We start from the raw sequence: 26,157 nt of genomic DNA, 5'->3' as shown, positions 1-26,157 counted from the left end.
GAAGCAAACTGAGGGCTTTAGAAGGGAGGCAGGTGGGGGGTTGGGTGAGCCAGGTGATGGGTATTATGGAGGGCACACATTGCATGAAGCACTGGGTGTGGTGCATAAACAATGAATTCTGGAACACTGAAAAGAAATAGAATAAAAAAAAGAAGTCCCTTTCTCCTTCTTTAAATTTCATAATCAATACAAAAAATTACATGGTATTGGACTTGAGCTACTACTTGCTATATGCCCAGTTCTCTTACTAACTTTTATATACCTGGAGGCACTTGCATGAGGCAGACAAGTTCTCAACAAAGAACTTTAATTTCAACATATTAAAGTATACTATGTTTTCCACAGTGAATATAGACTATTTATCAAATCAGAAACAAGTTCTGAAAAAAAAATACCCACATACAGATAGCTAACAAATACATAGCCTAGTACCTCTAAAGGTTAGTACTTCTACATCTTTCAAAATGCATCAAGTTTCTGCTTTTTTCCACTGATCCAAGCATGCATATTTGTGTGTATGTAAGTAAACACCCAAATACAACTGAATTAGTAGTCCACATTCGCCACATAGATTAATGCCTGTTGTGATCTTTTCCACTCCAAAATTGTTTCTGATTATTCACTTTAACTAATTTTTCCTGCTTTCAAATAATAGGGAGAAGAATATTTCCTTCCCCACCCCAGCACCAATCAAAGGGATACTTCTGTCCTGTGAGCCTTCATTTTTCATAGGGAAAAAAAAAACCTGAGTAGTGAAACTAGAAATTCCCTCATGTTTCCTTCCTTTCTGGAGCTTACTGCCTCTAGGTTGCCCAGTTGCCCAAATATTGGCCCCTCCATAAAAATCTGTAAGTAGAACCTCCTGGATGAAAGATCCAGGATATAAGGAAGGGCTACTCTGGGCAGTTGCATGGCCTGGGATGGTCTGCCTCACCACTGGGCAAGTCTGGGGTCTGGGGTAACCATACCTCAACACCTTTAAGAGAAGACTTCAACAAGAATGTTTATTTCAACATCTTTGCATGAGAAAATGAACTGCCTTCAATAAACATTTTCAATTAAAAAATTAAAATTTCAGGGTCATAGGGAAGTTCTATTTTTAATTTCTTGAGGAATCTCCACACTGTTCTCCAAAGAGGCTGCACCAACTTGCATTCCCACCAACAATGTAAGAGGGTTCCCCTTTCTCCACATCCCCTCCAACACATGTTGTTTCCTGTCTTGCTAATTTTGGCCATTCTAAGTGGTGTAAGGTTATATCTCAATGTGGTTTTAATTGGAATCTCCCTGATGGCTAGTGATGATGAACATTTTTTCATGTGTCTGATAGCCATTTGTATGTCTTCATTGGAGAAGTGTCTGTTCATATCTTCTGCCCATTTTTTGATATGATTGTCTGTTTTGTGTGTGTTGAGTTTGAGGACATCTTTATAGATCCTGGATATCAATCTTTTGTCTGTACTGTCATTTGCAAATATCTTCTCCCATTCCGTGGGTTGCCTCTTTGTTTTCTTGACTGTTTCCTTTGCTGTGCAGAAGCTTTTGATTTTGATGAAGTCCCAAAAGTTTATTTTGGCTTTTGTTTCCTTTGCCTTTGGAGACATATCTTGAAAGAAGTTGCTGTGGCTGATATCGAAGAGATTACTGCCTATGTTCTCCTCTAGGATTCTGAGGGATTCCTGTCTCACGTTGAGGTCTTTTATCCATTTTATCTTTGTGTACGGTGTAAGAGAATGGCCGAGTTTCATTCTTCTGCATATAGCTGCCCAGTTTTCCCAGCACCATTTATTGAAGAGACTGTCTTTTTTCCACTGGATATCCTTTCCTGTTTTGTCGAAGATTAACTGACCACAGAGTTGAGGGTCCATATCTGGGCTCTCTACTCTGTTCCACTGGTCTATGTGTCTGTTTTTATGCCAGTACCATGCTGTCTTGGTGATCACAGCTTTGTAGTAAAGCTGGAAATCAGGTAACGTGATGGCCCCAGTTTTATTTTTGTTTTTCAACATTTCCTTAGCGATTCGAGGTCTCTTCTGGTTCCATACAAATTTTTGGATTATTTGCTCCAGCTCTTTGAAGAATACCAGTGGAATTTTGATTGGAATGGCATTAAAAGTATAGATTGCTCTAGGAGGTATAGACATTTTAACAATGTTTATTCTTCCGATCCAAGAGCATGGAATGGTCTTCCATCTTTTTGTGTCTTCCCTATGACCCTGCAACTGCACTACTGGGTATTTACCCCAAAGATACAGATGTAGTGAAAAGAAGGGCCATCTGTACCCCAATGTTTATAGCAGCAATGGCCATGGTTGCCAAACTGTGGAAAGAACCAAGATGCCCTTCAACGGATGAATGGATAAGGAAGATGTGGTCCATATACACTATGGAGTATTATGCTTCCATCAGAAAGGATGAATACCCAACTTTTGTAGCAACATGGACAGGACTGGAAGAGATTATGCTGAGTGAAATAAGTCAAGCAGGGAGAGTCAGTTATCATATGGTTTCACTTACTTGTGGAGCATAAGAAATAGCATGGAGGACATGGGGAGTTAGGAGAAGGCAGTTGGGGGAAATTGGAAGGGGAGGTGAACAATGAGAGACTATGGACTCTGAAAAACAATCTGAAGGGTTTGAAGAGGTGGGTGGGTGGAAGGTTGGGGGAACCAGGTGGTGGGTATTAGGGAGGGCACGTACTGCATGGAGCACTGGGTGTGGTACAAAAACAATGAATACTGTTATGCTGAAAATAAAAAAAAAATAAAAATAAAGAATAAAGAAAAACTTGAAAATAAAAAAAAATCAAAAAAATTAAAATTTTAAAACATAATTTTAAATATAATTATACCAAAAACAATCATGACATATGTTGAATTATTTTAGGAGCCACAATCTTCCTGAGGTACAAATAAATAGTTTGTACAAATAGGTAAAATCATTTATTAGGAAACTTTAAACCTCTTACAATAAAGTTACCATTAAATATAAGATTAGAGTGACTATTTTGCTTAATTAAAAATAAACAAAGGTCACTTTGAAAGAGAATGGACAGCTTCCCTGTGGACATCCTCTATACCCAGCCCAATCAGTACTTACCAAGTACAGGTTTGTAGATTTTGTTAACATGGTAAATGATGGGAATAAATGAGGAAGACAATATTTTCAAAACAACATAAAAAGAACTTTAAAACAAGTATCTTGATTCTCCTTATTCTTCCACTCTAAGCTTGTAGCCTTTGGATTAAATGTGGAAAGAACATATGTACATTTAAATTTTAACTTAAATGTCTACTGAACTAAAATGCTATCTTATTAAAATTCCTATCCTAAATTAAAAAAAAAAGTCATGGTGACAAATAATGTTGACAATCATGTAATGTAATCCTATCTTAAAACTCAAATGATGATAAAAATGAATACTTTAAAACTAAATGGTTAGCTTTGTTAAAAACATTCTTACTGAGTATTAAAAAAAAAATCACCCAATGATATCATGTTTTTAAACTCATTCTACTCATCATGCCTGTATTTTCCCACCAGTTCTCTATAATGACTTAGCATTCTTTCTTGTCTGCTCTCCTCTCCCATTTCCTTTGGCCAGCACCAAAAACACAAGGACTCCAAAGTCCTGAGAGCAGACGGGAGTATTCCATTGTCTTCTAGAAGCTGTGCATTTTGACCCTACTGGTCCATTCCACCTGCCCAATAGGCAAGATTGCCCAGTAGGACAGTGCAGTCAGAAAGGGAGGCAATGACAGAATCTTGAGGGGTAGCAGAGGGAAAGAATCCCCTTAAGAAAACTGGCAAGAATTCCTATCTCACATTGAGGTCTTTCATCCATTTTGAGTTTAATATTTAGTTCTAATAACACAACTCTGGGTGGGATCCCAGATGGCTCCTCAGTGAGGACACATCACCAGGAAGACCACACCATGATTAGAACTTAGAATCTTCAGCACCCCACCCCAACCCCTACATTCCCCCAGAGAGGGGAGGGGGCTGAAAGCAGAGCACATCTATGTAAGGAAGCCTCCATAAAAATCCTCATAGCAGGGGTTTCAGGGAACTTCCAGGTGAGTAAACATATCCAGGTACCAGGAGGGAGATGAAACCCTGCTCCACAGGAATAGACATTCCTGTGCTTGGGACCCTCCCAGAATGTGCCCTTTGTGTCTCTGCATCTGACTGTTCATCTGTATCCTTTATCATACCTTTCATAAATTGTAAATGAAAACAAATGTTTCCCAGAGATCTGTGAGCCACTCGGTTGAACCAGAGGAGGAGTTGAAGGAACCTCTGATTTGCAGCCAAGTTGTAGAGAAGTTGTAGGTAACCTGGGCCCCTCTTACTTGTGATTGGCACCTGAATGTGATGGAATAGTCTCACGGGACTGAGCCCTTAACCTGTGGGATCAGATGCCATCTCAAGGCAGACAGTGTCAAAGCTGAGTGAAACTACAGGACACCCAGGTGGTGTTGCAGAGTTGCCTGGTGAGAGAAAAACCCACAGCCTCAGCCACAGTGTTAGAAGTGAAGTGTTCTGTGTGAATATGGTAATATGAAAGCAGTTGGGAGAACTGAAATGTTTCCTTGACATACACTCTCTCACACAAAATATTATGTATGCCAGGTCTTTGCTGATGTGATATGGCACATATTCAAGTTCTAGTGAAATATCATAAAGAGTCAACTCAAAAAAACAAACAAACATGCAAAATATGGATGAGCTGGGAGAAAATAAGCGATGTTTCCTCTTTCCCATCAAAAGGAAGACCATTCCTGAATTATGCATGATTTTGCTTTTACCTGAATAACCATACAGATCAATAGTACTTGAAGAAAAAAGCATGTTTGGTCCTCAGCGATCCTTCCCCCTGATATGGCCGGCAAGAGTGGGGTGATTTCTTGTGGATATATCTTTGCTCCAGAGTGGGGAAAAAAAAAGGAGTTCTTTCACCAACGTTCAAAGGGTTTTTAAAAAATGGCCTTCATTAAAATACATCTGCCCCTCCTTTGGAACCTGCTCACACTACACACCAGGCCAGTGAGCATCAAGGGGTTGGAAATATGGTACAAAGTCCCATGAAGCCACCTCTCCCTCTAAACCATTCTTCTCTCTGCCAAATTCTGCTTTGGTCAGCCTAAGGATCAAGTACCTGTCATTGGGCAATAAAGTGATGTGCATTAATCAATCAATGGCCCTAACTGGCAAGTTCCTTAAAAACTCACAGGACACAGATGGCTGTCATGACTTTCCCAGGAAGCAGCTACTGTCTTTCCATGAATGCAGCATGAAAATACACAGCTGGGTGAGCAGATGAATGTCCACTCATGAAACAATCATGATGAGGACAATAAACAGTAGTTTTGGATGGCAGATTTAAATCTCATTCACAGCCAAGAAAACACTCCACGTACATGATGTGTCTCTACTTCCTGCTGTTCCCAACATCTGAGTCCTACCTTCCATTCCTGTTTTCACAACTTCAGTAAATGTCTCCTGTCCTCATTTCATATAAAAAAAGGCTCTGATTCTTTCTATTCTAATGTCTGTTAGACATTGCTGTGAACATGAGCAGGGGATAATTCCTCCTCCGAACCCATCTATGAAATAAAGATTTCTCTTCAGGATCATGACAAGCTGAGGAATCCAAGAGAACTTCCAGAGTCATTTCAACCTGTAAGGCTGGCTAAAATGTTCCTCACCATCCGCCACAACAGGGCTAGGAATGATGAGTGTCTCCACTGTACAGGTCCCTCTGGATGACATGATCGCTGGGAAACCAGGCACGAGGCAAGCAAAAATCAGCACCTGCTCTTCTGCAGTTTGTCTGAAGTGCTTGAAGCCACAGAAGAAACAGCTTGACTCCTTCAGATCTTATCTAAAAACAAAATTAAAGGTGACAAAATTAAACACATGTTTATGCAGAATGCACTGCAATGCAGATTCAGTTCTGAGAAAGAAAAACTAGAAGTTAAAGGTACTGTTAAATTCCTGCACCAAGTTCTTAGTGACAAGGAAGCAGGCGTGCTGCAAGAAGGCCAAGAGTGAAGAGCTGAGGTCTGGAGCCACAGTGCCTGGTTCCAATGCAGGCTCTGCTTCTTGCTAGCTTAGCTGTGGCCAGTGGATTAGAACCACTGAACTTCTCCCTTTGCATCAGTCTCCCCCTCTAAAAAATGGGGATAATAAAAGAATTTACCACAAAGTGCTGGCACAGGGTTAAGTGACTTACAACAGTGCCTGTATCATCAACTGTCAGTTAATCACAAAAACAATGCAAAGACAATCGTCCTCCAAATTTACAGTGTGCTTTGAATAGGGTTTTTGTTATGTCACTATAATATGCACATGTATCAGGTAAAGTTCTTGAAGAATCTCAGAGCTAAATAAGACCTTAAAGACCTGGCTCAGTTATTTGACCTTGAAGCCCATTCATCAGGCATTTCTACATCAGCCCTCCTTTTCACCTGTGCAGGAAGCTACCTCAAGGGCTGCCACCAAAGCATCACTTCCACAAAGAGCCATTCAGAATTTTCTGGGACTCATGTCATTGCTGGACTTCTGGCATAAGCCCATTGTTCCTGGTGGATGCTTCCAGCAGTAGGAAATGGAACATGCTCAATGAGGGCAGGGGGTTGTGTCTGACTGGCCAACCACCAAATCTCCTGCACCTAGAAAGGTGCCTGAAGCATGTAGCTGGCATCCAGTAAATGTGTGTAATAAATGAGTGAACTAGACAAGAATAGATATGTACTGGTAGACATGGCCTGTGGAGTCCAGCTTCAAAAGCAGGAGAGTCTTGAGACTCCTACATGGTAGGTTGAATGGAACTGAGTTAAGGAAAATGGGTCCTACAATCAGACCAAAGGTTAAACTTCAAAAGCTGTGCAATCTTGGACAAGTCATGACAACAACAAAGACCCCAGTCTTCCATTGATAATAGCTGGGAAGAGAGAATTCATTTCAGAAGGAAAGGGGACACGGGATGGCTGTGTACGACACATATTGTGGTCAAGATGGCAGTGTAAATTCACTTTATGGGGTCCCACACCATCATCCCCCACTACCAGTTGAAATACATGGCAATGATAGATGAAATATATATATATATATTTTTTCAGCATAACAGTATTCATTGTTTTTGCACCACACCCAGTGCTCCATGCAATCCGTGCCCTCCCTAATACCCACCACCTGGTTCGCCCAACCTCCCACTGCCTGCCACTACAAAACCCTCAGATTGTTTTTCAGAGTCCACAGTCTCTCATGGTTCACCTCCCCTTCCAATTTCCCTCAACTCCCTTCTCCTCTCTAACTCCCCTTGTCCTCCATGCTATTTGTTATGCTCCACAAATAAGTGAAACCATACGATAATTGACTCTCTGCTTGACTTATTTCACTCAGCATAATCTCTTCCTGGAAGAGATTATATATATATATTTTTAAAGATAGATTTATTTATTTATTTATTTATTTATTTGACAGAGAAAGATCACAAGTAGGCAGATAGGCAGACAGAGAGAGAGAGAGAGAGAGGAGGAAGCAGGCTCCCTGCCGAGCCGAGAGCCCGATGCAGGACTCAGTCCCAGGACCCTGAGATCATGACCTGAGTTGAAGAGACAGGCTTAACCCACTTAGCCATCCAGGTACTCCTAGATGAAATATATTTTTAAGAGAAGAGTAAAGTTAGCAAGTGAACCTCGGTAAAAAACAAAACAAAACAAACAAAACCCCAAACTCACAAACATCCCCATAAAGCAGCAACCGCAGAAATTCTCAGTGATGCACAGATGTGTAGCCACAGGAAAAGATGTCTAGAGGCCAACTTCAAGGAGGACAAGTTGCTCCCACTGGAGATAAAGGCAGACTGAAAGGCCTGCTCGCTTGCTGCCTGAAGCCACAACTTCAACTGGGCTGGCAGCCTGGATTGCACACCACTTGCTTCACCAGAACACTGTGAGGTTTTCAGTAGCTCATTACATCTAAACACTACTGCCTCCTTTAACAAGGTTTCCCTTCCAGATCACCCCTGACTTACAGGGATAGGCAGCAGGTGTCCCTACACGTGCTCCTTCCAAACTCTCTCCTCTCTCTGCTTTCTTCTGATCCACTTTTTTTTTTTATTTTTTTTTAAGATTTATTTATTTATTTGACAGACAGAAATCACAAGGAGGCAGAGAGGCAGGCAGAGAGAGAGGAGGAAGCAGGCTCCCCACGGAGCAGAGAGCCCGATGTGGGGCTTGATCCCAGGACCCTGGGATCATGACCTGAGCCGAAGGCAGAGGCTTAACCCACTGAGCCACCCAGGCGCCCCTCTGATCCACTTTTTATTTATGGGCTATCTTTACAGATATCCTTTCTGGGATTAAACAGGTCTTAATAATTCTACCTTTTGTAAAGGAAGCCTTCCCCAATTATTTATATGTTGATAAATATTTACCTCTGAATCTCCATAAACCATCACTTTATATGGCACCAACATGTAGAAAATAAGAATGAAGTTACCCAATTTTCAGAATGAACCATACAAATTACAACCTACTTCTAAAGCCAGAGATGAAAAGAGAACATCTGCATAAACAAAAGTAATGCGGGTTCCTTATTCATTCATATTTATTGTGCAAAATGGAAGTTTTAGGAAGATTAGAATAATGCATACTTGTTCTATTATATAGGCAACTAATCCTCTGTAGATGGTAATGTCTCCATAACTCCATCCCCAATCTAGAATTTCTGGACACGAGGAGAGGGTATTAAAATCTCCTCTGTGGGAGGCAGAAGATTACAGTTTCTGGCTCTAGCCTTCCTGCTGCAGGACGAGACTTGCAAGTAGTGATGGCAAGTGGAATTCACAAAACATTTCTGGGCTTTAGAGGACATCGGAAAACTAACAAAGGACTTAGAAAATGGTAGGAAAGGAAGCAGGAAGAAGGGAGGTGGCAGAAACAAGTGAGCCCAAACCTGATCTATAAGCAACAAGCTCAAGAGAAACTAATCAGGTGCCAGAGAACAAATGCCATTTTCACTGCAGGATCTCTACAGGTCTGTGCCCTCCAGACCCCAGTTCCCACCACATGGTAAGTTGGGGGAACCGAATCTGAGCTTTCCTTAATAAACCAGGACCCTCAAATGGAACCAAAGTGATCCCAACCAAGAACACTCCTAGCCTCCTGGCAAAGGAAAGACAAACCCTCCAGAAAAAAACAAAAACAAAAACAAAAAACAAAAAAACAAAACAAAAACAAAAACAAAAACAGAATTAAAAGAGATTACATCTATGTTCCAATAAATCTGGTCTCAATATCCCATCACAGAGCATGCAAGAAATGAGGCCACTGTGAGAGACAGCAGACTGGGGGAAAATGAAGACTTTAGACACTGGAATGATCAGATACAGAATAGGAAATATTACATGTTAATTGTTTAACACAAAAGAGGTTTAAAAATGAAGAAGGATCAAGAGCCTATCAAAAGCAACAGGCCAAGTGTGATCATGGAACTGAAGGAAGTTAAACAGGGACCAAAAATCACTGAGATGTAAAACACAACAGAATGGTCGGGCAGTAGATGAGCCCCAAATAAAGGAATTCATGCACTGCACACAAGAAGTGAAGACATTCTTCAGAATGCAACACAAGGAGGCAGGAGAAGAGGATGAACACCAGCTCGAGAGACATGGACAACAGATGGGAGGTTTAAATAAGAATCCTGGAAAGTACAGCAGAAGGACAGAGTCAACATTTCAGAAGACAACAGCTGAGCATTATACAGAAATGATAAATCCAGAAATACAGGAAATGCACAGATACCAAGCAAGACAAGAAATCTTCAACTAGACATTTTGTGGTAAAGCTACAGAACACCAAAAACTAAGAAAAAGGTTTTAAGGAAAGCCAGAGAGAAAAGGCATTTAAAGGAATGAACAGGGTGGAAACAGGGTTTAAAGATGCTACAGTGGTAAGGAGATGCCAGTAAAATGGTACCGTAAAGGGTGACAGGAGTATTTTTACTGTCACTGCAGCTAATACTGTGTCTAATGCACATAACAACTGAAGACTGTGAAGGTTAACCTGGAGCAGAAAAACTAAATGAATTATGACCCTCAAAAGTAGGATCATGCCAATGAATTTCACAACTCTGGTGATCACTTTCAAAGCATCTCTCTTTATCATAGCATTTGTATCATGTCCGGGAAGAGATATTACAGCATACATGATAGAATATTTTAAAACAATAGTCCATTTTGCTCAAACTCCATGTTGAAAGCAAACGACTCTGTCAAACACTTTGAAGAAGGAAAAAGTAGTGGAACCATGTTTTGTCAAGAAAGCCCAGGGAGACTAGCCATCAGGGAGATTCAAATCAAAACCACATTGAGATATATCACCTTACACCAGTTAGAATGGCCAAAATTAGCAAGACAGGAAACAACATGTGTTGGAAAGGATGTGGAGAAAGGGGAACCCTCTTCCACTGTTGGTGGGATGCGAGTTGGTGCAGCCTCTTTGGAGAACAGTGTGGAGATTCCTCAAGAAATTAAAAATTGAACTTCCCTATGACCCTGCCATTGCACTACTGGGTATTTAACCCAAAGATACAGATGTAGTGAAAAGAAGGGCCATCTGTACTCCAATGTTTATAGCAGCAATGGCCACTGTTGCCAAACTGTGGAAAGAACCAAGATGCCCTTCAGTGGACGAATGGATAAGGAAGATGGGATCCATATACACTATGGAGTATTGTGCCTCCATCAGAAAGGATGAATACCCAACTTTTGTAGCAACATGGATGGGACTGGAAGAGATTATGCTGAGTGAAATAAGTCAAGCAGAGAGAGTCAATTATCATATGGTTTCACTTATTTGTGGAGAATAACAAATAGCATGGAGGACATGGGGAGTTAGGAGAAGGGAGTTGGGGGAAACTGGAAAGGGGAGGTGAACAATGAGAGACTATGGACTCTGAAAAACAACCCGAGGGTTTTGAAGAGGCGGGGGGTGGGAGGTTGGGGGAACCAGATGGTGGGTATTAGGGAGGGCACGGATTGCATGGAGCACTGGGTGTGGTACAAAAACAATGAATACTGTTATGCTGAAAATAAATTTAAAAAATGATTAAAAAACAAACAAACAAACAAAAAAAAAGAAGAAGAAGAAAGAAAAAAGCCCAGGGAGAAAAGCAAGTAGTAAAACCAAGTAGCAGTATGGAGAAAGGGCAGCCTCGGGAAGAAAATGAACACCATTTTCTTCTGCTTTGTTCTCTTTTTTGTTTTCTTGTTGTTGGTATCTTTTTTTTTTTTTTTTTTTTTTTGGTCTTTCCCAGAAATCACTTCATATATATACATTTATCTATTCAACTTCAGTGAAAGTTGGGAGGAAAAGGTGCCAGAACTCTTGAATGGTTGTCTTCAGCTGAGTGCTTATTTTCTTCTTTCAGTTTTTCTGGGGTTTCCCACTATTCTTCAGTAAACATGTGTTGCTTTCTGGCAGGGTAAAGCCAAATGGATTCTTAAAAGAAGTAATGGCAGGTCATCCGTACATCCAGGTCAGGAGACAGCCCATACCAGGGCAGGCAGAGAGGGTAGTAGACTCCCCTCTGTGAGTTCCTGCCCTCTTGGTCTTTCCTCAGCCCTTGCTCTCTGCTCTGTCTCTCCAGTCACAGCCCAAACCCAGAGCAACAAAAGGACTGTTCAAAACTTAAACCCTGTGAGAAGGGCCACGCAGAGGCAAGGAGAGCCCTGTAAGACTCTGAGCCATGTGGTCTGTGTCTGAGACTGCACATCTCTTTGAGCCACATTCCATTCCCTCCATGCCTAATGTTGGCCTTGGGTTCTACAGAAGCAGTCAGGACATCCATACACTCCTCTCTACGTGCTTTTCTGTATACCTGATCCCATCTCAACCCACAACCCCCAGCACCATGCACCATCCATCATCTCCCTTCAGTCAACCTACAAATAGGTAAATACAGCCTGTAAAACCCGCCCTCGACCAAGCTATGCCTGGAGTTATGATTGTTTGTCTTTACCATCAAACTTTCTAAAAGGCTACTCTTGTGTGTGGCCTCCATGGTCTCACACCCAGTCACTCTATCTCTCTGTCTGGCTTAGGACTCCACTACTCACCTCGCCTTTTCTTTCAGTACTCAGTGACAACCTCCACGATCTACCACCACCCCCTAATCAAGCTGCTCTGCAACTTTTCACATCATCGAACATTTCTGACATTTCATTCCTTGAAATCTCTCTTCTCTAGACATCTGTGCAAAAATGCCTTCCTGGCATCAAAGCCACGTCCCTCCCCTTCCATCCACTACTCCTTTATCCTTCCTCTTTATCTGCCCAAGAAAAGAAGGAATTACCCTAAATCCTTAACTGTCACTCTCTCTACAAGGAATATATCCCTTGGCAACAGCATGATTGCATCTCCCTTCCCCCAAGCACCCATCTCTACATTTTGACTGTCCAACCAGAACCTACACCTGCAGGTCCCAAAGACACCTCAACTCAGACCGCCTAAAGCTGCACTCCTCCTCTTATCTCCTGGGCCTGGCTCCCTTCCTGAGTTCCCATGACTGTTGTGGGACTCATCTGATGTGACACATCAGACTCAACATTCTGAAAGCACAGATGCACCCCTACGCCTACTGCAGCATTTCCTTCCTTGGCTATCTCCATAGCCGAGATATGGAAGCAGTCCAAGTGTCCAGCAACAGAAGACAAAGTGGTACATACACACAATGGTATATTACTCAGCCATCAAAAAGGATGAGATCCTGATATTTACAACGGTATGGATGTACCTAGACGGTATTGTGCTAAGCAAAATAAGTCAGACAGAGAAAAACAAATACTGTATTTCTAGGGATGAATCCTTAAAAAATGCCCTACATATCCAAGTTTTAATGCAGGACCAGAAGCTACAGTTTTAGCATATATCACCACGATATAAATAAAATCTTAAAAAAAAAAAATAAAGTGAAATAATAGGACAACAGCAGCTAGGGTAAAAAGACTTAACAATTGTCTTGCTCATCATCACCAGCACCACACCAGTTACATGTCTGACCCCCAGGCCAGCATAGCGGGTGTGAGGACAGGTCCAGGCAGAGAAAGTGTTACTTGTTTGTCACATTTTTTGAAAAATGATAAACAGAAGGGATGCCTGGGGGGCTAGGCTGGTTGAGCAGCCAACTCTTGATCTCAGCTCGGGTCTTGATCTCACGGTGGTGAGTTTGAGTCCCACACTGGGCTCTGCACTGGGTGTGGAGCCTGCTTAAAACTAAACTAAACTAAACTAAAATAACACCTCTGTCAAAAGTACATGAATTCATGACCTACATGTAAGTCAAGTTCTACTTGTTCTAAGACAGCATGAAAACCAAGATGTTGTTATCAAGACAGGAAGCAAGATAAATTGTGTATGCCATGTGCTGTGAGATGACCCCAACAGCATCCAAGTCAGCCATGGCCCCCCACACATCTACAAGAGAGGGCATATTATCCCCATTAGCACAGAGGAAACCAAGGCTCAGAGAGGTAAGAAAAAAAAATGAGTCCAAGATCATAGCATCATTTAGCAGCACAGCCAGAATGTCCTCAAAATGAAAACCCAGGTAGAAGATTGCCTCAGAAAGGCAGATAATCAATTAAGTAAAAATAAAGAGGCATCTGGGTGGCTAAGTCGGTTAAGCATCTGCCTTGGGCTCAGGTCATAATCCTGGGATCTTGGGTCCTGGGATCTTGCCCTATGTCAGGCTCCCTGCTCAGCAGGGAGTCTGCTTCTCCCTCTGCCTCTGCTCCCCACTCGTTCTCATAAACAAACAAATCAATAAAATCTTACCCCAAAAAAGGAAAAATAAAGACCATAAGCTTACAATAAAGATATGAATGATGAGTCAAAGCTTTCAGTGACACACACACACACCTGCCTACAGTTCTCTGGCTAAAACATGGGTGGAATTGATGGGGTAGGAGGCACACAGTCCTGGGCAGCACAGCCCCAGCAGATGGAGAACCCTGGTGTAGGTTTAGCTACCTTTCATTGTCCTTTAAAATGTCAAAACTAAAGAAGTCTGGTAGGGTTACTGAAGTCTGATTCCGGGGGAAGCCTGGTTGGCTCAGTCTGTTAGGCAGCAGCCTAATATGACTCAGGTCATGATCACAGGGTCCTGGGATCAAGTCCTGCATCAGACTCCTTGCCCAACCAGGAGCTTGCCTCTCCCTCTGCCTGTTGCTCCCCCTGCTTGTGCTCTCTCACTGGCAAATAAATAATCTTTAAAAAGAAAGAAGAAAGAAAAAAAGAAAAAGAAAATCTGATCCGCAGTATAGAACAACACAAAGGATGGTACTTTCTTGGGCTGATTTTTGTTTGTTTGATTTTAAGTAGGCTCCACAGCCAGCATGGACACTAGTGCAGGGTTTGATCTCAGGACCCTAAGACCATGAACTGAGCTGAAGGCAGACAATCGATTAAGCCACCCAGGCACCCCACTTTCTTGGGTTCTAATGGGACTTTTCCTAGGTTTTAATCCTAGCTGTACTGGCTGCCCAGGGGGAATGAAGTCCAGCACCACGAGAAAAGCATCCCAAGGCAGCAGTCCTCTGCAAGAGATTTGCTGGTGGCTGCCGTCATCAAAGAGTCAATGGGTGAAGGTTTTGAAGCACTGTAGAAACAATGATAGCCACTGCCTTTTGGGTGTCACTGAACCATCCTACTCACCTTCAGGAAGCCTGGCCCTTCTCCAGTCAATGCAGCAAAAGCAAACTTGTTAGAAGAACAGGGGACGGGGTCATCTCCCTCCCTCCCAGAAATTGAAGCAACCAGTCAAACAGTGCAGCACTGGAGAAAAAATAAAAATATGAAGGAATGTGGGAGCACCTGGGTAGCTCAGTCTGTTAAGCATCTGCCTTTGGGTCAGGTCCTGATCTCAGGGACCTGGGATCTGAGCCCCACATCAGGCTCCCTGCTCAGTGAGCATTCTCCCTCTCCTTCTCCCTCTGCCCCTAGCTCATTCTCTCTCTCTCAAATAAATAAAATCTTAAAATCTTTAAAATAAGAAATTTAAAAATGAAGGAATGAATCAAAATACAGAATTCAGAAACAGATGGAACTACACATAAAAACCTGAAATATGACCCGGTGAGTGAGGAAGGATTATTAAGTCATGATACTGTATGAACTGATTGCCAATTTTTTCTTAGAACATAGAGCACACTGCACTACACCAAAACAAAACACAAAATTAGGATTGAATACAAAAACAAAATTATCAGTGTTATTCCATCAAGTGTTTCTATAACCTACTGATTAAAACCTCAGTTCATCCTCCAAAAGAATCTGGGCACCACCTCAGCACACATGAACACATTTTCAGGCCACAGTTCACACTGCTCCAGTCCCCATTCTGAGTCTTGAACCCTGGGCTCCTCCAGGCAAAGCCACCACCAACTATGTCAGGGCCCCTGCCCTAGAAATCCCCAAACCCAACCACTTCACAACAGGCAGACTCAGGGAGATTCAAATGGGCAGAAACTGGGGACTTTGACTTTTTTTTTTTTTTTAATTAAAAGGAGAATACAGCAAGAAACATTTCTAGCACAAAGTGAACAGCTAATCTCTCACAATGTCGAGAGTATTAGAATTATCAAAACACCATCAATAGTTTGACAGGTCAAACAAGCCAAAAGCTGGAAACACCAGAGGAAATGCTCACAGCAAACAGACCTGAAAGCCAGGGCCTGGACCGGCTGACATGGTTCTGCCGCTTAACATAGCGAGAAAGTGTAACTTTCCTGGGCCTCAACTTCCCTCCTGGCCAGCAGGAAAGTGGCAACACCACAAAACTCATGTCTGGGTCAGGGATTACATGAAAGGAGAATGCTCGGCGAGAGCCCTGGCATACTGCCCGTCCAACCACAGTCTGTGCCCAGTGAGTGGAAATTTCCTCTACCGCAGCCACACAAAGAGCTGAAGGATCTGCACAAGATGCCTGTTTATTTATTTACCAGTCACAAAACCACGTTCTGCCACAAGCAGAGAGGGTAAGAGACCCCAAGAGATGGGAATATCCTGCACCCTGCCTGGACCAGGCTTTCAAGACAAGTTGGAAAGCCCACAGCAGCTCTGCCACTGACTCTGAATGAGCCTTTGGAAGATAACGCCATCCCAAACAACAGTTTAATTTACTTCTCTTTAAAAAGCAGTGGGACAAGGTCTTGGCCACATCTTCATAAATTAACAGCTTAGGAGGGTAAACCCCAATGATTTAGTTATGTCCCCAGCAGGCACACCTCCACTCGTGGCCAGCTTCTGGGAGAAAGGGTGCTCCCCACCCATGAGGACACCCTCTAACACTCATCTGCCTGAAGATGCTTCCTGCCCATGGGCATTTACTCCCTGGAGCCCTCCCCATCTAAGTTCCTCTCTGGATGATGCACAAGGCAACTTCCTCACACCCCCATCACCACTGGCGACACCGCAGCTACCCCCGAGCCTTCAAGCAGGGTGCACCTGTCTTTGCTGCCAATCGTCCCATTAGCCCAGCTCCGTCACTGATTTCTGTACCCATAATTAATTAATTTATGTATGTATGTATTTATTTATTTTTACAGATTCATTTATTTTAGGGAGAGAGAGAGAGACAGAGAGACAGAGAGAGCGCACACACACAAATACAGGGAGATAGAACCTCCAGCAGATTCCACACTGAGAGCAGAGCACACCTCAGGGCTCAATCCCACCACCCTGAGATCATGACCTTAGCTGAAACCAAGAGTTGGATGCTTCAACGACTGAGCCACCAGGCGCCCCTCTGTACCCTTAATCTTAAGAAAAGACAGACACCGCTTCTTTCTGTCAGCCACAGCCTCAGAAGCCATCTATCACACAGCCAAAGCTTCCAGAGGGTAGGACCAGGTCTGCAACACCAGTGATGCCAGAGTATCACCATAAAACTATAATCTAGTGAGTACCAGGCTCTGCTCTAAGCTCCTAATATGGCCTTCTGCTTTGTACCCCTCACAGACCTACATGCTAGGTATTATCCCCAGTGCACAGAGGAGGACACTGAGGTCCATGGCTTACCCAAGGGATCTACTTTTATGTGGCAGCAGTGGGGGCCTGAACCCAAGTCTGTGACTCCAAGGCCCCTCAGTCAACTCTGCTACTCACGCAGCCCCAACACAGTCATCAAATACCTCCCTAAACCCTCATCCCTCCTATGAAAAAGCATGGTCTTCTGCCAGCAATTTCCCAGATGGGAAGAAAGCCGGCTTGAGCCAGATATAGTGACCTGCCCATGATGGTACAGGCGATGTCCCACCTGTTCTCTCTCTAACACCCATGTCCTTCTGCACGAGGCCCCATGAGGTCCTTCATGCTTCCTGTGGAAAATTCTGGTGAGACCATCAGTCTCCTGGGAGGCTTTCATCTTGACCCTATAGGACAGGACCAGTTAAGAGAAACTGGCTAGTTAAGCCTCTGAAATGGGGTCCTATCACCCAGGAAAACCCCCTAATCTCCAGGGCATCACCCACGTGAATTAGCTGGCTTTGTAGAGGGCTCCACAAGCACCAGCCTTGCTGAGTCACTTTCTCTAAGGTGGTGGCTGAGACAAAAAGGACCCAGGAAAGAAAGGCATAGGCTGTTGTGGAACTCCAGTGCCTCGGCATCAACAATTAACGTGAGCAGCTGCCTCTGCTCACCAGGTCTGCATTGTATGTCCGGCACACTGTTCAAAGTTCACACCCCCCATCTCTGTAACCTTCACAACAACCCCCGGAGCTCCCTGCACCATCATTACCACCTCACAGACAAGGAGACAAGGCATGAGGGGTGTGTAGAATGATGCAGCTCTATGCTGGGGCCAACCTGGGGAGGACACCAACAGGCTTGCTCTTCCCACTGCTGCAGAAGCAGCTGAAAACAACGGGTCAGTTTGCATTATGTAGAGTGGAAAAGTCAACCATAAAAGTCATTCGATTTTTAAATGGGTTATTCCTCAGGATAAAAACAGTTCCAAAAAATAATTTCCTAGAAGTTTAACATATTCCTCCTTCCAGGTGCCTGGAATGTGATAGAATGTTGTTAAAAATAATTTTCGGCCCATTAGCATGCCAGACAGAAACTGGAAGTAAGCTGTTGAGGGTCCCCAAAGGCTCTGTCACAACCCTAAGGAGAAGACATATAGCTTTCACTGTCCCAAAGTGGTTATGTTAAAAAAAAAAAAAGGCACAGGTGGGACATTTTAAATTACAGACTTTCAATGCAGGGGCAGTGGGGGCAGGGAGGGTGTCCCTCCACTACCCCCAAATGTTTCAGCTACATATAGTGACTTACCAAAGTGACTCATCACAAGTACCTACAAGGTGACTGACAGGCAACTGACCGATGAGGAAGGTATTTGGACCACTTAACAAAACCAGCACAACTTAGAATCTTCATTATTAAGAATAGAAAACCATTTATTAAACATTCGCCAGGCACCAAACCCGCTAGGCACTGTCACATGCTCTACTCATCACAAGGCTGTCAAACTCAGTGCAGAAACTGAGGCTGAGTAAGTCACCTAAGGTCATGCACCACCAGAAACTGGATTCCAACCAGGTCTGACATCAAATCTCACCCCACCTTGCTGCAATGCTTCAGAACCTAAGCTTTGTGATGATCGATAAACTACATGCTTAACAATGTTTACACGTCTCTGTATGTTAGAATTCAGGGAAAGGTTTTTAAAAATGACATAAAGGAGGAAAAATAATGCAGGTTCTGGAGGCAGGCTGCCCAGGGTTCAAATCTTGGCTCCTCCACTTACAAGCTGTGTGACCTAGACTCCTTTAACTCCCCTGTGCCCATATTTCCATGCATTAAAATGGTAGCCATAACAGACCCTGTCTCCTCAGGCAAATAAAGCATTTTGGTGTTGTTGTTGTTGTTTTAAGATTTTATTTATTTATTTGACAGAGAGACAGAGACAGGGAGAGTGGGAACACATGCAGGGGGGAGTGTGAAAGGGAGAAGCAGGCTTCCCACTGAGGAGGAAGCCTGGTGAGGATTAGATCCCAGCACCCTGGGAGCATAACCTCATCTGAACCAACTGAGCCACCCAGGTGCTCACAAATAAAACATTGAAAATCATTCCTGGCATGAGTTAAACCTCAGAAGGTGTGGGCTGGTATTACTTCTTGCTGGGCACTAGATAGGGCCAGCAGCCTCAGGCCCACTGTTTTAGCAACTCATTTGCATAAACAAAGCCCAGGCTCAGCCACTTTGTGCTCACTTTATGGTTTCTTCCTGTCACTAACATCTCTCCTCACACCTGCTCTGTGGCACTAAACTCTGGCCTCAACTTCCCATCTGTCAAATGAGGTGAGGAGCCCAGCTGATCTACCTGAGGACCGCCTGGCTGGGCAATCTAGGATTCTTGATAACTCAGGGCCCAGAAATTTCAGAACCACCCTAACACAAACATTACCAGATGACACCCACTCATTTTCCTCAAATCTTCTCTTTCGTATTATGTATAAATGCCTATTTTCATGGCAAATCTTCTCCAAGATCCCAGATCTCCACGAGCACCCACAATAGGCTGGGCAGGCATCCCCAGTGTTGAGGCTGGGGACATGATGGTCAGAAACTCTGACCCCCAGGGGAGACAGATTCCAAATCAAGCTGATCTGATAAGCAGGTCCTCCCTGTTAGAGAGGATTTCAACAGAGCACAGTTGAGAGGAAGTGCAGGCATGAAACTCAGAACTTGGCCCACTGGACAGAGGGCAGTAGGACAGTGGGCCGGAGGGGTGGCAGAGGGATGGAGAGGAACGGCAGGATCAACAGAGGCCAGCCAAGGCAGCACTGATGCTGAATGTGAGAGGGTGGGCTGGGGACATACTGTGAAAATGGCTTCACAAGCAGGAAGCAAGCCCAGCTCAGCACAAAGCAAAGTGCTGAGCAGGAACCTGCTGGGACCAGGTTGGACACTAAGGTGAGCTGAAAATGGCTGCAGGACCCAGTGCAGTCTGAATCTCACCCATGCCTCTCACAGGCTGGGTGACCCTGGACCAGTTATGCTACGTCCTTTAATGTTTCCTAAAGGGTATATTTACTCCATAACCCTGAGACGTTCTCATTTGGGTTAGGATCCGATGGTGCCCACAATCTACAGGGATCCAATATATACAACTAGGACAGCCTGGCGAGGGGTGGGCAATGCAGGCTGGACAGGGGGTTAAGAAGGAGTCAGGAAGAAGTCATTCCCACACTTGAGGCATGGGTTGGTACTGACCAGATACACTGGGCAAGAGACGGTGTCCTAAGACTGCTGTAAGACTAGCTGGGTCTAGGAAAAGCACCTAACAGTGCGTAGATGTAACCCATATGTAAAAGGTGGGTGGGGGTGGTGGTTTCAGCTGGTTGAGCATCTGACTCTTCGTTTTGGCACAGGTCATGATCTCAGGGTCCTGGGATCAAGCCCCACCTGACTCCAAACTCAGTGGGGAGTTTGCTTGAGATTCTTGGTCCCTCTGCCTGGCCCATTCACCTGTGCCTGCATGTGTTCTGTGGTGCGCTCTTTATCTCTCTCTCTCCTTTCTCTCTCTCTCTCTCTCCAATAAATAAATAAATAAATAAATAAATAAATAAGGGAAGTCAGGAGACCAGGAGACCTGCTGTTAAGGTCCCAAAGATGCCACCCTCCTCAACTAGCCTCAGGAAATAAAGTAAGTGGTCGCCCAGGAGCCTCCTGGATACAGAACTTTCCAAAGCAAAGCTTTCAATTTCGTACTGGAGAAAGGGGTGCTGTGCAAATTCAAGACAAAAAAGCTGGCCAGGGTGGGGTGGGGGTGAGGGTGGGTTTGGACGGGGTTGGCCCTGTAGGGCTCTGGCCACTAAATGCCCACTGCCCAAGCCAGGAACCTGGCATCTGTGCAGCCAGTCCTTCTGCTTCCTGAGACTTCCACATCATGGCCTCACTCTGAAGCTTCCTCCTGGCAGCTCCTTACCCAGGGAGGCCACCTGTGAGCACCCCCCTCCCACACACACCCCAGCTTCTGCCCCTCCATCCAGCTGGAGGGAAGGATCCCCAAGACTGCTCTCTCTAGTCTCTCCTGCATAGAAAGGGGTATGTGGCCCAGGAAAGGAGGGTCCCTGAGGATAGCTGAGTCCCTGGCCCGAAGACAGATGGCTTGAGAATGTGGGGTTTCTGTGCTCTAGGCACAGCAGTTCCTAGAAGAAACAGGGTAGGGAGCTCCAAGGGGGAGGGGAGTCCTGGGAGTCTGGGACCACAAATGCTAGTGGCCCCCAAGTGGAAGGGTTTCAGTGACTCCAGAGATGAGAGGGGCCAGGAGTCAGGCCTGGAGGTGGACAAGGACCTGTGGGGTAGGGAGTCTGAGATGGAAGTGATCCCAGGGTGGTCGCAGCACCAAAGTGGAGGGGTGGGGGTGGGGGGAAGGGGTCCATGGGCCAGTTAGGAATGGTATCCTGGGGCTCCTAGGTAAAAGGCACTGGAGGTGGAGGAGGACCAGGGGGGCCCAGGCTGCACGGGCAGAGCCAGCTCCCCTCAGGCTGAGGAGGCCGGCGAGTCTGAGGGACAAAATTTTCCATCAAGTTCTGGAAAAGAAGCCTGTCAGCACAGGCATCTCTCCGGGGGGCAAACGAGCCCAGTGGTGCTGGGCCCCTTGATGTCAGTAGGGCCCCACGTGTTCCCCGGGTACCAAGAAGTGGAGCGAGGGCTCTGCGGCAAGGGCTGTGGGGCCTAGGAGCACCCAGACGCAGCAGCAGGTGGCAGAGGGCAGGAGCGCCCCAGCCTCCCTCCCTCCCTAGCGCCCCTACCCCCGCCTGAACCCCTCAGTACCTGAGTCAGCGGGTCTCGGATGCCATCCCCCGCGCCCTCCTCCGGCAGCCCAGAAACCCCATCTCCCAGGGAGGTGCTACTTGCGCGGCGAGTTCGCTGGGCCCTAGGAAGGCAGTGCGCGGGGCAGGCAGGTGCGCGCGCGCTGCGGGGGGGCAAACAGGCGCGCGTGCCTCAGCAGGCCCGCGTGCCCTCACAGGCCGGCGTGCCCTTGCCCAGCCTCCTGTTCCGTCCTGTCCCTCGAGGGGGCTGGCTGCGCCCCCTGCCGGCTCCCGCCACTCTTCTGCCAGGCTGACTCCCGGACCCCGGTACCCCGCCCAGTCCCCTGCCTCGCCCCAGCTGCTTGAGCTCCACGCTTGCCCTGCTGCCACTCCTGGGCGGCTTGCCTGACGGCCGCGGCCCCGGTGCGGTGTGGCTGGCCCTTTTCTCTCCTCAGGGTACAGTGGAGCCGCAAGGGAAGGCCTGAGGGGAACTTCCGGTCTGCCCAGCCCCCGTGGACACCCTCCAGGGGCCTCTCTACCTGGTGGGCTCCACTCGTGGCCATCTTGGAACCCCCGGAACCCCCTTCAGAGACCAGGCGAAACCCTCTTTGGGGAATCCAGGCTCCTGGGGCCAAAGCGAGTTGATCTTGTGTACTGCTGTGTTTGTTCTCTGGCCTGGCATGGATTGACAGTCGCTGAATTGTTCTATTCTGGGGTCATCAAGGGCAGAGGAAAGAGTTAAGGGCTGGGACCCCCAGGTCTGGGGTTCACACAAGGCTTGGAGCCCTCTTGGCTGTCCCTGGCAGAATGACCAAAGAGGAGCCGTCAGAAACATGGATCTGCTGTGAACTGGCAGAGCAGTCAGGGACAGGAAGGGGAATGTCTCCTTCGCAGAGCATCTGGAAGCCTGCTGTGGAAGATGGGTTTGTCTGAGCCACGGTCATTAGTGTTGGGCCAAGGAACCCCTGGCTTGCTTCTCCTACCTGCATCCTAGGTCTAAAATCTCTCACAGGGTGCCTGGGTGGCTCCCTCAGTACAGCATCTGTCCAGGGTCCTGGGATCCAGCCCTGCATCTGGTTCCCTGCTCAGTGGGGAGCCTGCTTCTCCTTCATCCTCTCCCTCTACTTGTGCTCTCTGTCAAATAAAATTTAAAAACAAATAAATAAATAAAATGTTAAGAAAAAAAATGAAAATAAAACTCTTAGCACCTATTAATTATGATGGCAGGAGGGGTGAGAAATTTTTAAAAAAAGCAATCTCTTAAGAGAATATATTAACACTTCTTACAGTGATTGGTGCATAATACATAATACATAAGCATTTTACAAATGCTTACATTTCTGGGTGGTTTTAAGGAAAACTGCTGAGTTTCCTTCAAACCCCAATATACCTTCCCCTGCTTATTTTAAGACAACACCTACAGAAGAGTACACACTGCCTCAGGCCTGACTTAATTAGCTATGTAATAAATAGAATTAATAAATCCACCTTTATGGTGTTCCTGGCAACTCTCCCAAGTCTTCTCCAGCCCTCATTCTGAGTCTTAGGGTTTTAAAACACCACAATGACTAGCGACCACTGTTCTGAATCCAGAAGCAAAACAAAAGATAAAAACATTATGGCCCACAGATTTACATGTGACACCCTCTGTCTGCCTTTTCCTCACCCTCTCCCCTGTCCTGCCACCCACCCACAGCTCCCTGCCCCAGCCCAGAGTCCTTCCCCAGGGCCCATCAGTCACTTACACCCTCAGTGAGCCTAAGAATTAAAAATACAAGGAGTGAGATAAGCTATGTGGGCGCTTGCACTCCCCTCATCTGTGAGAACCTCAGTAGCTCCCAGCACGCCTCCGTAATAATGAGACAACTATGTTAGGGTGGCCCGTGCCAATCCCAGCTCTGCTGCTCACTGCTGACTGCCTTGGCAAAGCCGTCCAGCCTCCGCCATGCAGACTGAACCCAGAGACCCCCCAGACCGATTCTCACCCCAGTTTTTCCTTTGAGGACTGCAAAGCTATTGCTGGAGGAAGACAAGCATGTGCCGCCAGCTCCCTCGGCTCAGTTCCAGGCCCAGGACTGGCTGACCCATCCTTGATGGTGTGCAGAAGCCTTTCCCCATCTACCAGGCACATAGTACCTCCACCTCCCAGGTTGTGTGAGGATTGGAGACCGAGTAAGTGGCAGTGATGGCTAGCTGTAAAGAATTGTCTGGTTTTGTCCGTTTTGGGCCTGTTTGGGGAGTTCTTGGTACCTCCCCAGTAATACGGTGTAGAGAGAGTGTGTTGGCCAGCCTGCCAACATGAGGGGAGATGTGGGCCTCCTCTGACCTCTGAGCCTCCCAGGCCTTATTAAATAGTAGCAGGTGCCTGATACCTGTGAAACCACTCCAGTGCCAGCCCCATGCTGGGCCCTGGACACACCAGAGTGACTGACGGCCCACAATCCCTGCCCTTGCAGATCCCCAGTCTTGAGGGGCAGATAGACATGTCACCTCACCAATCCAGCCCCATCTCCTTGCAAGGAAAATGATTCAATGACCAGAGGCAGACCTCAGGAGGGTCATAAGCACAGCGTCAGGATTCTTACAGATCCTCCAGCCCATCCCTGGGTGGGCTGGGGGTCGTGACTGAGGTTCAAAGGGCAGGGGGATAGGAGGTGGGCACAGGATGAGGCCAGAGGCCTCTTTGCTCTGAAAAACCCTTTTGCATCTCTTCTTATGAGATATGGGGATCTAGTCTCCCAAATACACATTTTGTCCCTGGCGTCCCCACCCAGCCCACGAATGGGAGCTCCATAAGTATCTGTTGAATGGATGAATGAATGTTGTTCATAGCTGCTCCTGTACTGGAGCCATCCCAGGTGCCCTGTGCCATCCTGGCTGTTTCACCCATTACCACAGCTGAGCCCCACAACCTGCCGAGCTTGCCCAGTGACTTGAATTTTGCAGGTAAGGAGACAGGTGCTGGGTGGTGAGGCTCCCTGGTCCAGGGCTCACAGCATGTTTTCCACTGTCTGGAAGCCCATGCCCAATTACCACCCTCCCTCCCATCCTCCTTGTCTCCAGCCTCTGTTTGAGCCACCAGAGCCAGACCATCCCCATGGGTCAGACACAGATTGCACAGCCTCCATTTATTTCCAAAGAGCTTCCCCTCAGCCCAAATGTTTTCTGAAATCCACCAGAAACATCATTCCTTCTGCTTTTAGTCCTTGGAGGGTTACCTACTTCACCATGGACACAGGAGTGCTTACTTTTTGGAAACAATGCCTGGAATTTGGGGTTCTCTTGTTGCTTCTGGAAATTGAGCAATAATCTAAAAGTAACAAATAAAAAAAATTAAAACAGAGGCAGGGGTAGCCTGGGAGAGCTGGAGGTCAGGCTTCCCACAACCTCAGCCCAGAGAAGACAGCCAGAGACACAGAGATGGAAGAGTATCAGAACCAGCAGAAAAGCCATCACAAGCCTCTGCACTTGGCTGCAAGAAGTGGACCTCAGACCCTCACACCAGAGCCATCAACTGACATTTTCCTTCCAGATTTAGCAGGTGTGCTTACTGGTTTCCTACCCGCACTAGGTTAAACTCGATGAATGCAGGGAGGCAGATGTTCTAGTAGCAACAATTTCATCCACAAGAGAAGGTGTGGCTCCAGCAGAGAAGGAAGGGAAAGAAAAAAGTGCGACATGCAGGATCTCTTCGGTCTGTTCATAGAAAGGATCTATCCTTAGACAGTTACCCCCACATTCAGGCAAAGACTAGTGTAGAAAAGATGTTCACCAGTGTTATTTGCAATAGTGAAATGGACATCATGTAGATATCTGATCACAGGGGAGATTAAACAGAGAGACTCATAAACGCATTTAAAAACATTTATTGGAGCACAGAAGAAATGCTTAAATTGTAAGAGTAATACTGAATTTTAAATAAAGTATAAGCAAAGGAAACAGAATATGCATCACTCACAGGCATGAAGAGGAAGAAACACTGAAATCAGTCTTGGAGCCCACTCAGTGGTCTTCTGTCCCTATCTGTTTTGAAACTTAGAGTTCCCCAGGACAAGTATATGCTCTGTTTTTAAACATGAGCTAGGATGCTCGCTGGTGGGTAATCAGAAGTCTTTGAGAAGCACACCAAAGCATTGGATGAGTGCTCCATACCCGGAGCCCTCCTTACCAAAGCCTTTAAGCAAAGCAAGCCCCATTCCATGCTCGTGCTCTAAGATTAGGGATCCCTGCACAGCGAGGCAGCACAACAGAGCCCTGGGACTGTGGTCTGTGTGGCCCACCCTCTGCCACAGCATCTCTAGCAACCCTAGTGACCCTGTGACACTCTA

The 26,157-nt window shown here is 45.8% G+C and overlaps 2 protein-coding genes across 5 annotated transcripts in view; one reads left to right on the top strand and one right to left on the bottom strand.

The window, feature by feature from the left end:
* The window catches only part of LOC125108438 (ral GTPase-activating protein subunit alpha-2-like), a 52,606-nt gene extending 29,646 nt beyond the window's left edge, over positions 1–22,960 (bottom strand). The window contains exons 1-2 of one of the 4 annotated variants that reach the window (XR_007129907.1): positions 22,813–22,960; positions 2,914–5,884 (exon numbers count right to left, since the gene is read on the bottom strand). The gene's annotated coding sequence lies outside the window, so the exon portion shown is untranslated. Of the gene's footprint in view, positions 1–2,913; positions 5,885–5,987; positions 6,044–6,757; positions 6,826–22,812 lie in introns of those variants that run through there. The other 3 variants (XR_007129909.1, XR_007129908.1, XM_047744239.1) reach the window with 3 other exon arrangements.
* A 737-nt stretch (positions 22,961–23,697) lies between these two features.
* The window catches only part of LOC125109847 (ral guanine nucleotide dissociation stimulator-like), a 33,793-nt gene continuing 31,333 nt past the window's right edge, over positions 23,698–26,157 (top strand). The window contains exons 1-2 of the mRNA XM_047746955.1: positions 23,698–24,001; positions 24,662–24,775. Of these exons, the coding sequence (XP_047602911.1) occupies positions 23,698–24,001; positions 24,662–24,775 (418 nt within the window). The remainder of the gene's footprint in view (positions 24,002–24,661; positions 24,776–26,157) is intronic.

The sequence above is a fragment of the Lutra lutra genome, chromosome 9, assembly GCF_902655055.1.
Source record: "Lutra lutra chromosome 9, mLutLut1.2, whole genome shotgun sequence".
Taxonomy (NCBI): domain Eukaryota; kingdom Metazoa; phylum Chordata; class Mammalia; order Carnivora; family Mustelidae; genus Lutra; species Lutra lutra.
This window is presented reverse-complemented; position numbering and strand designations above follow the sequence as displayed.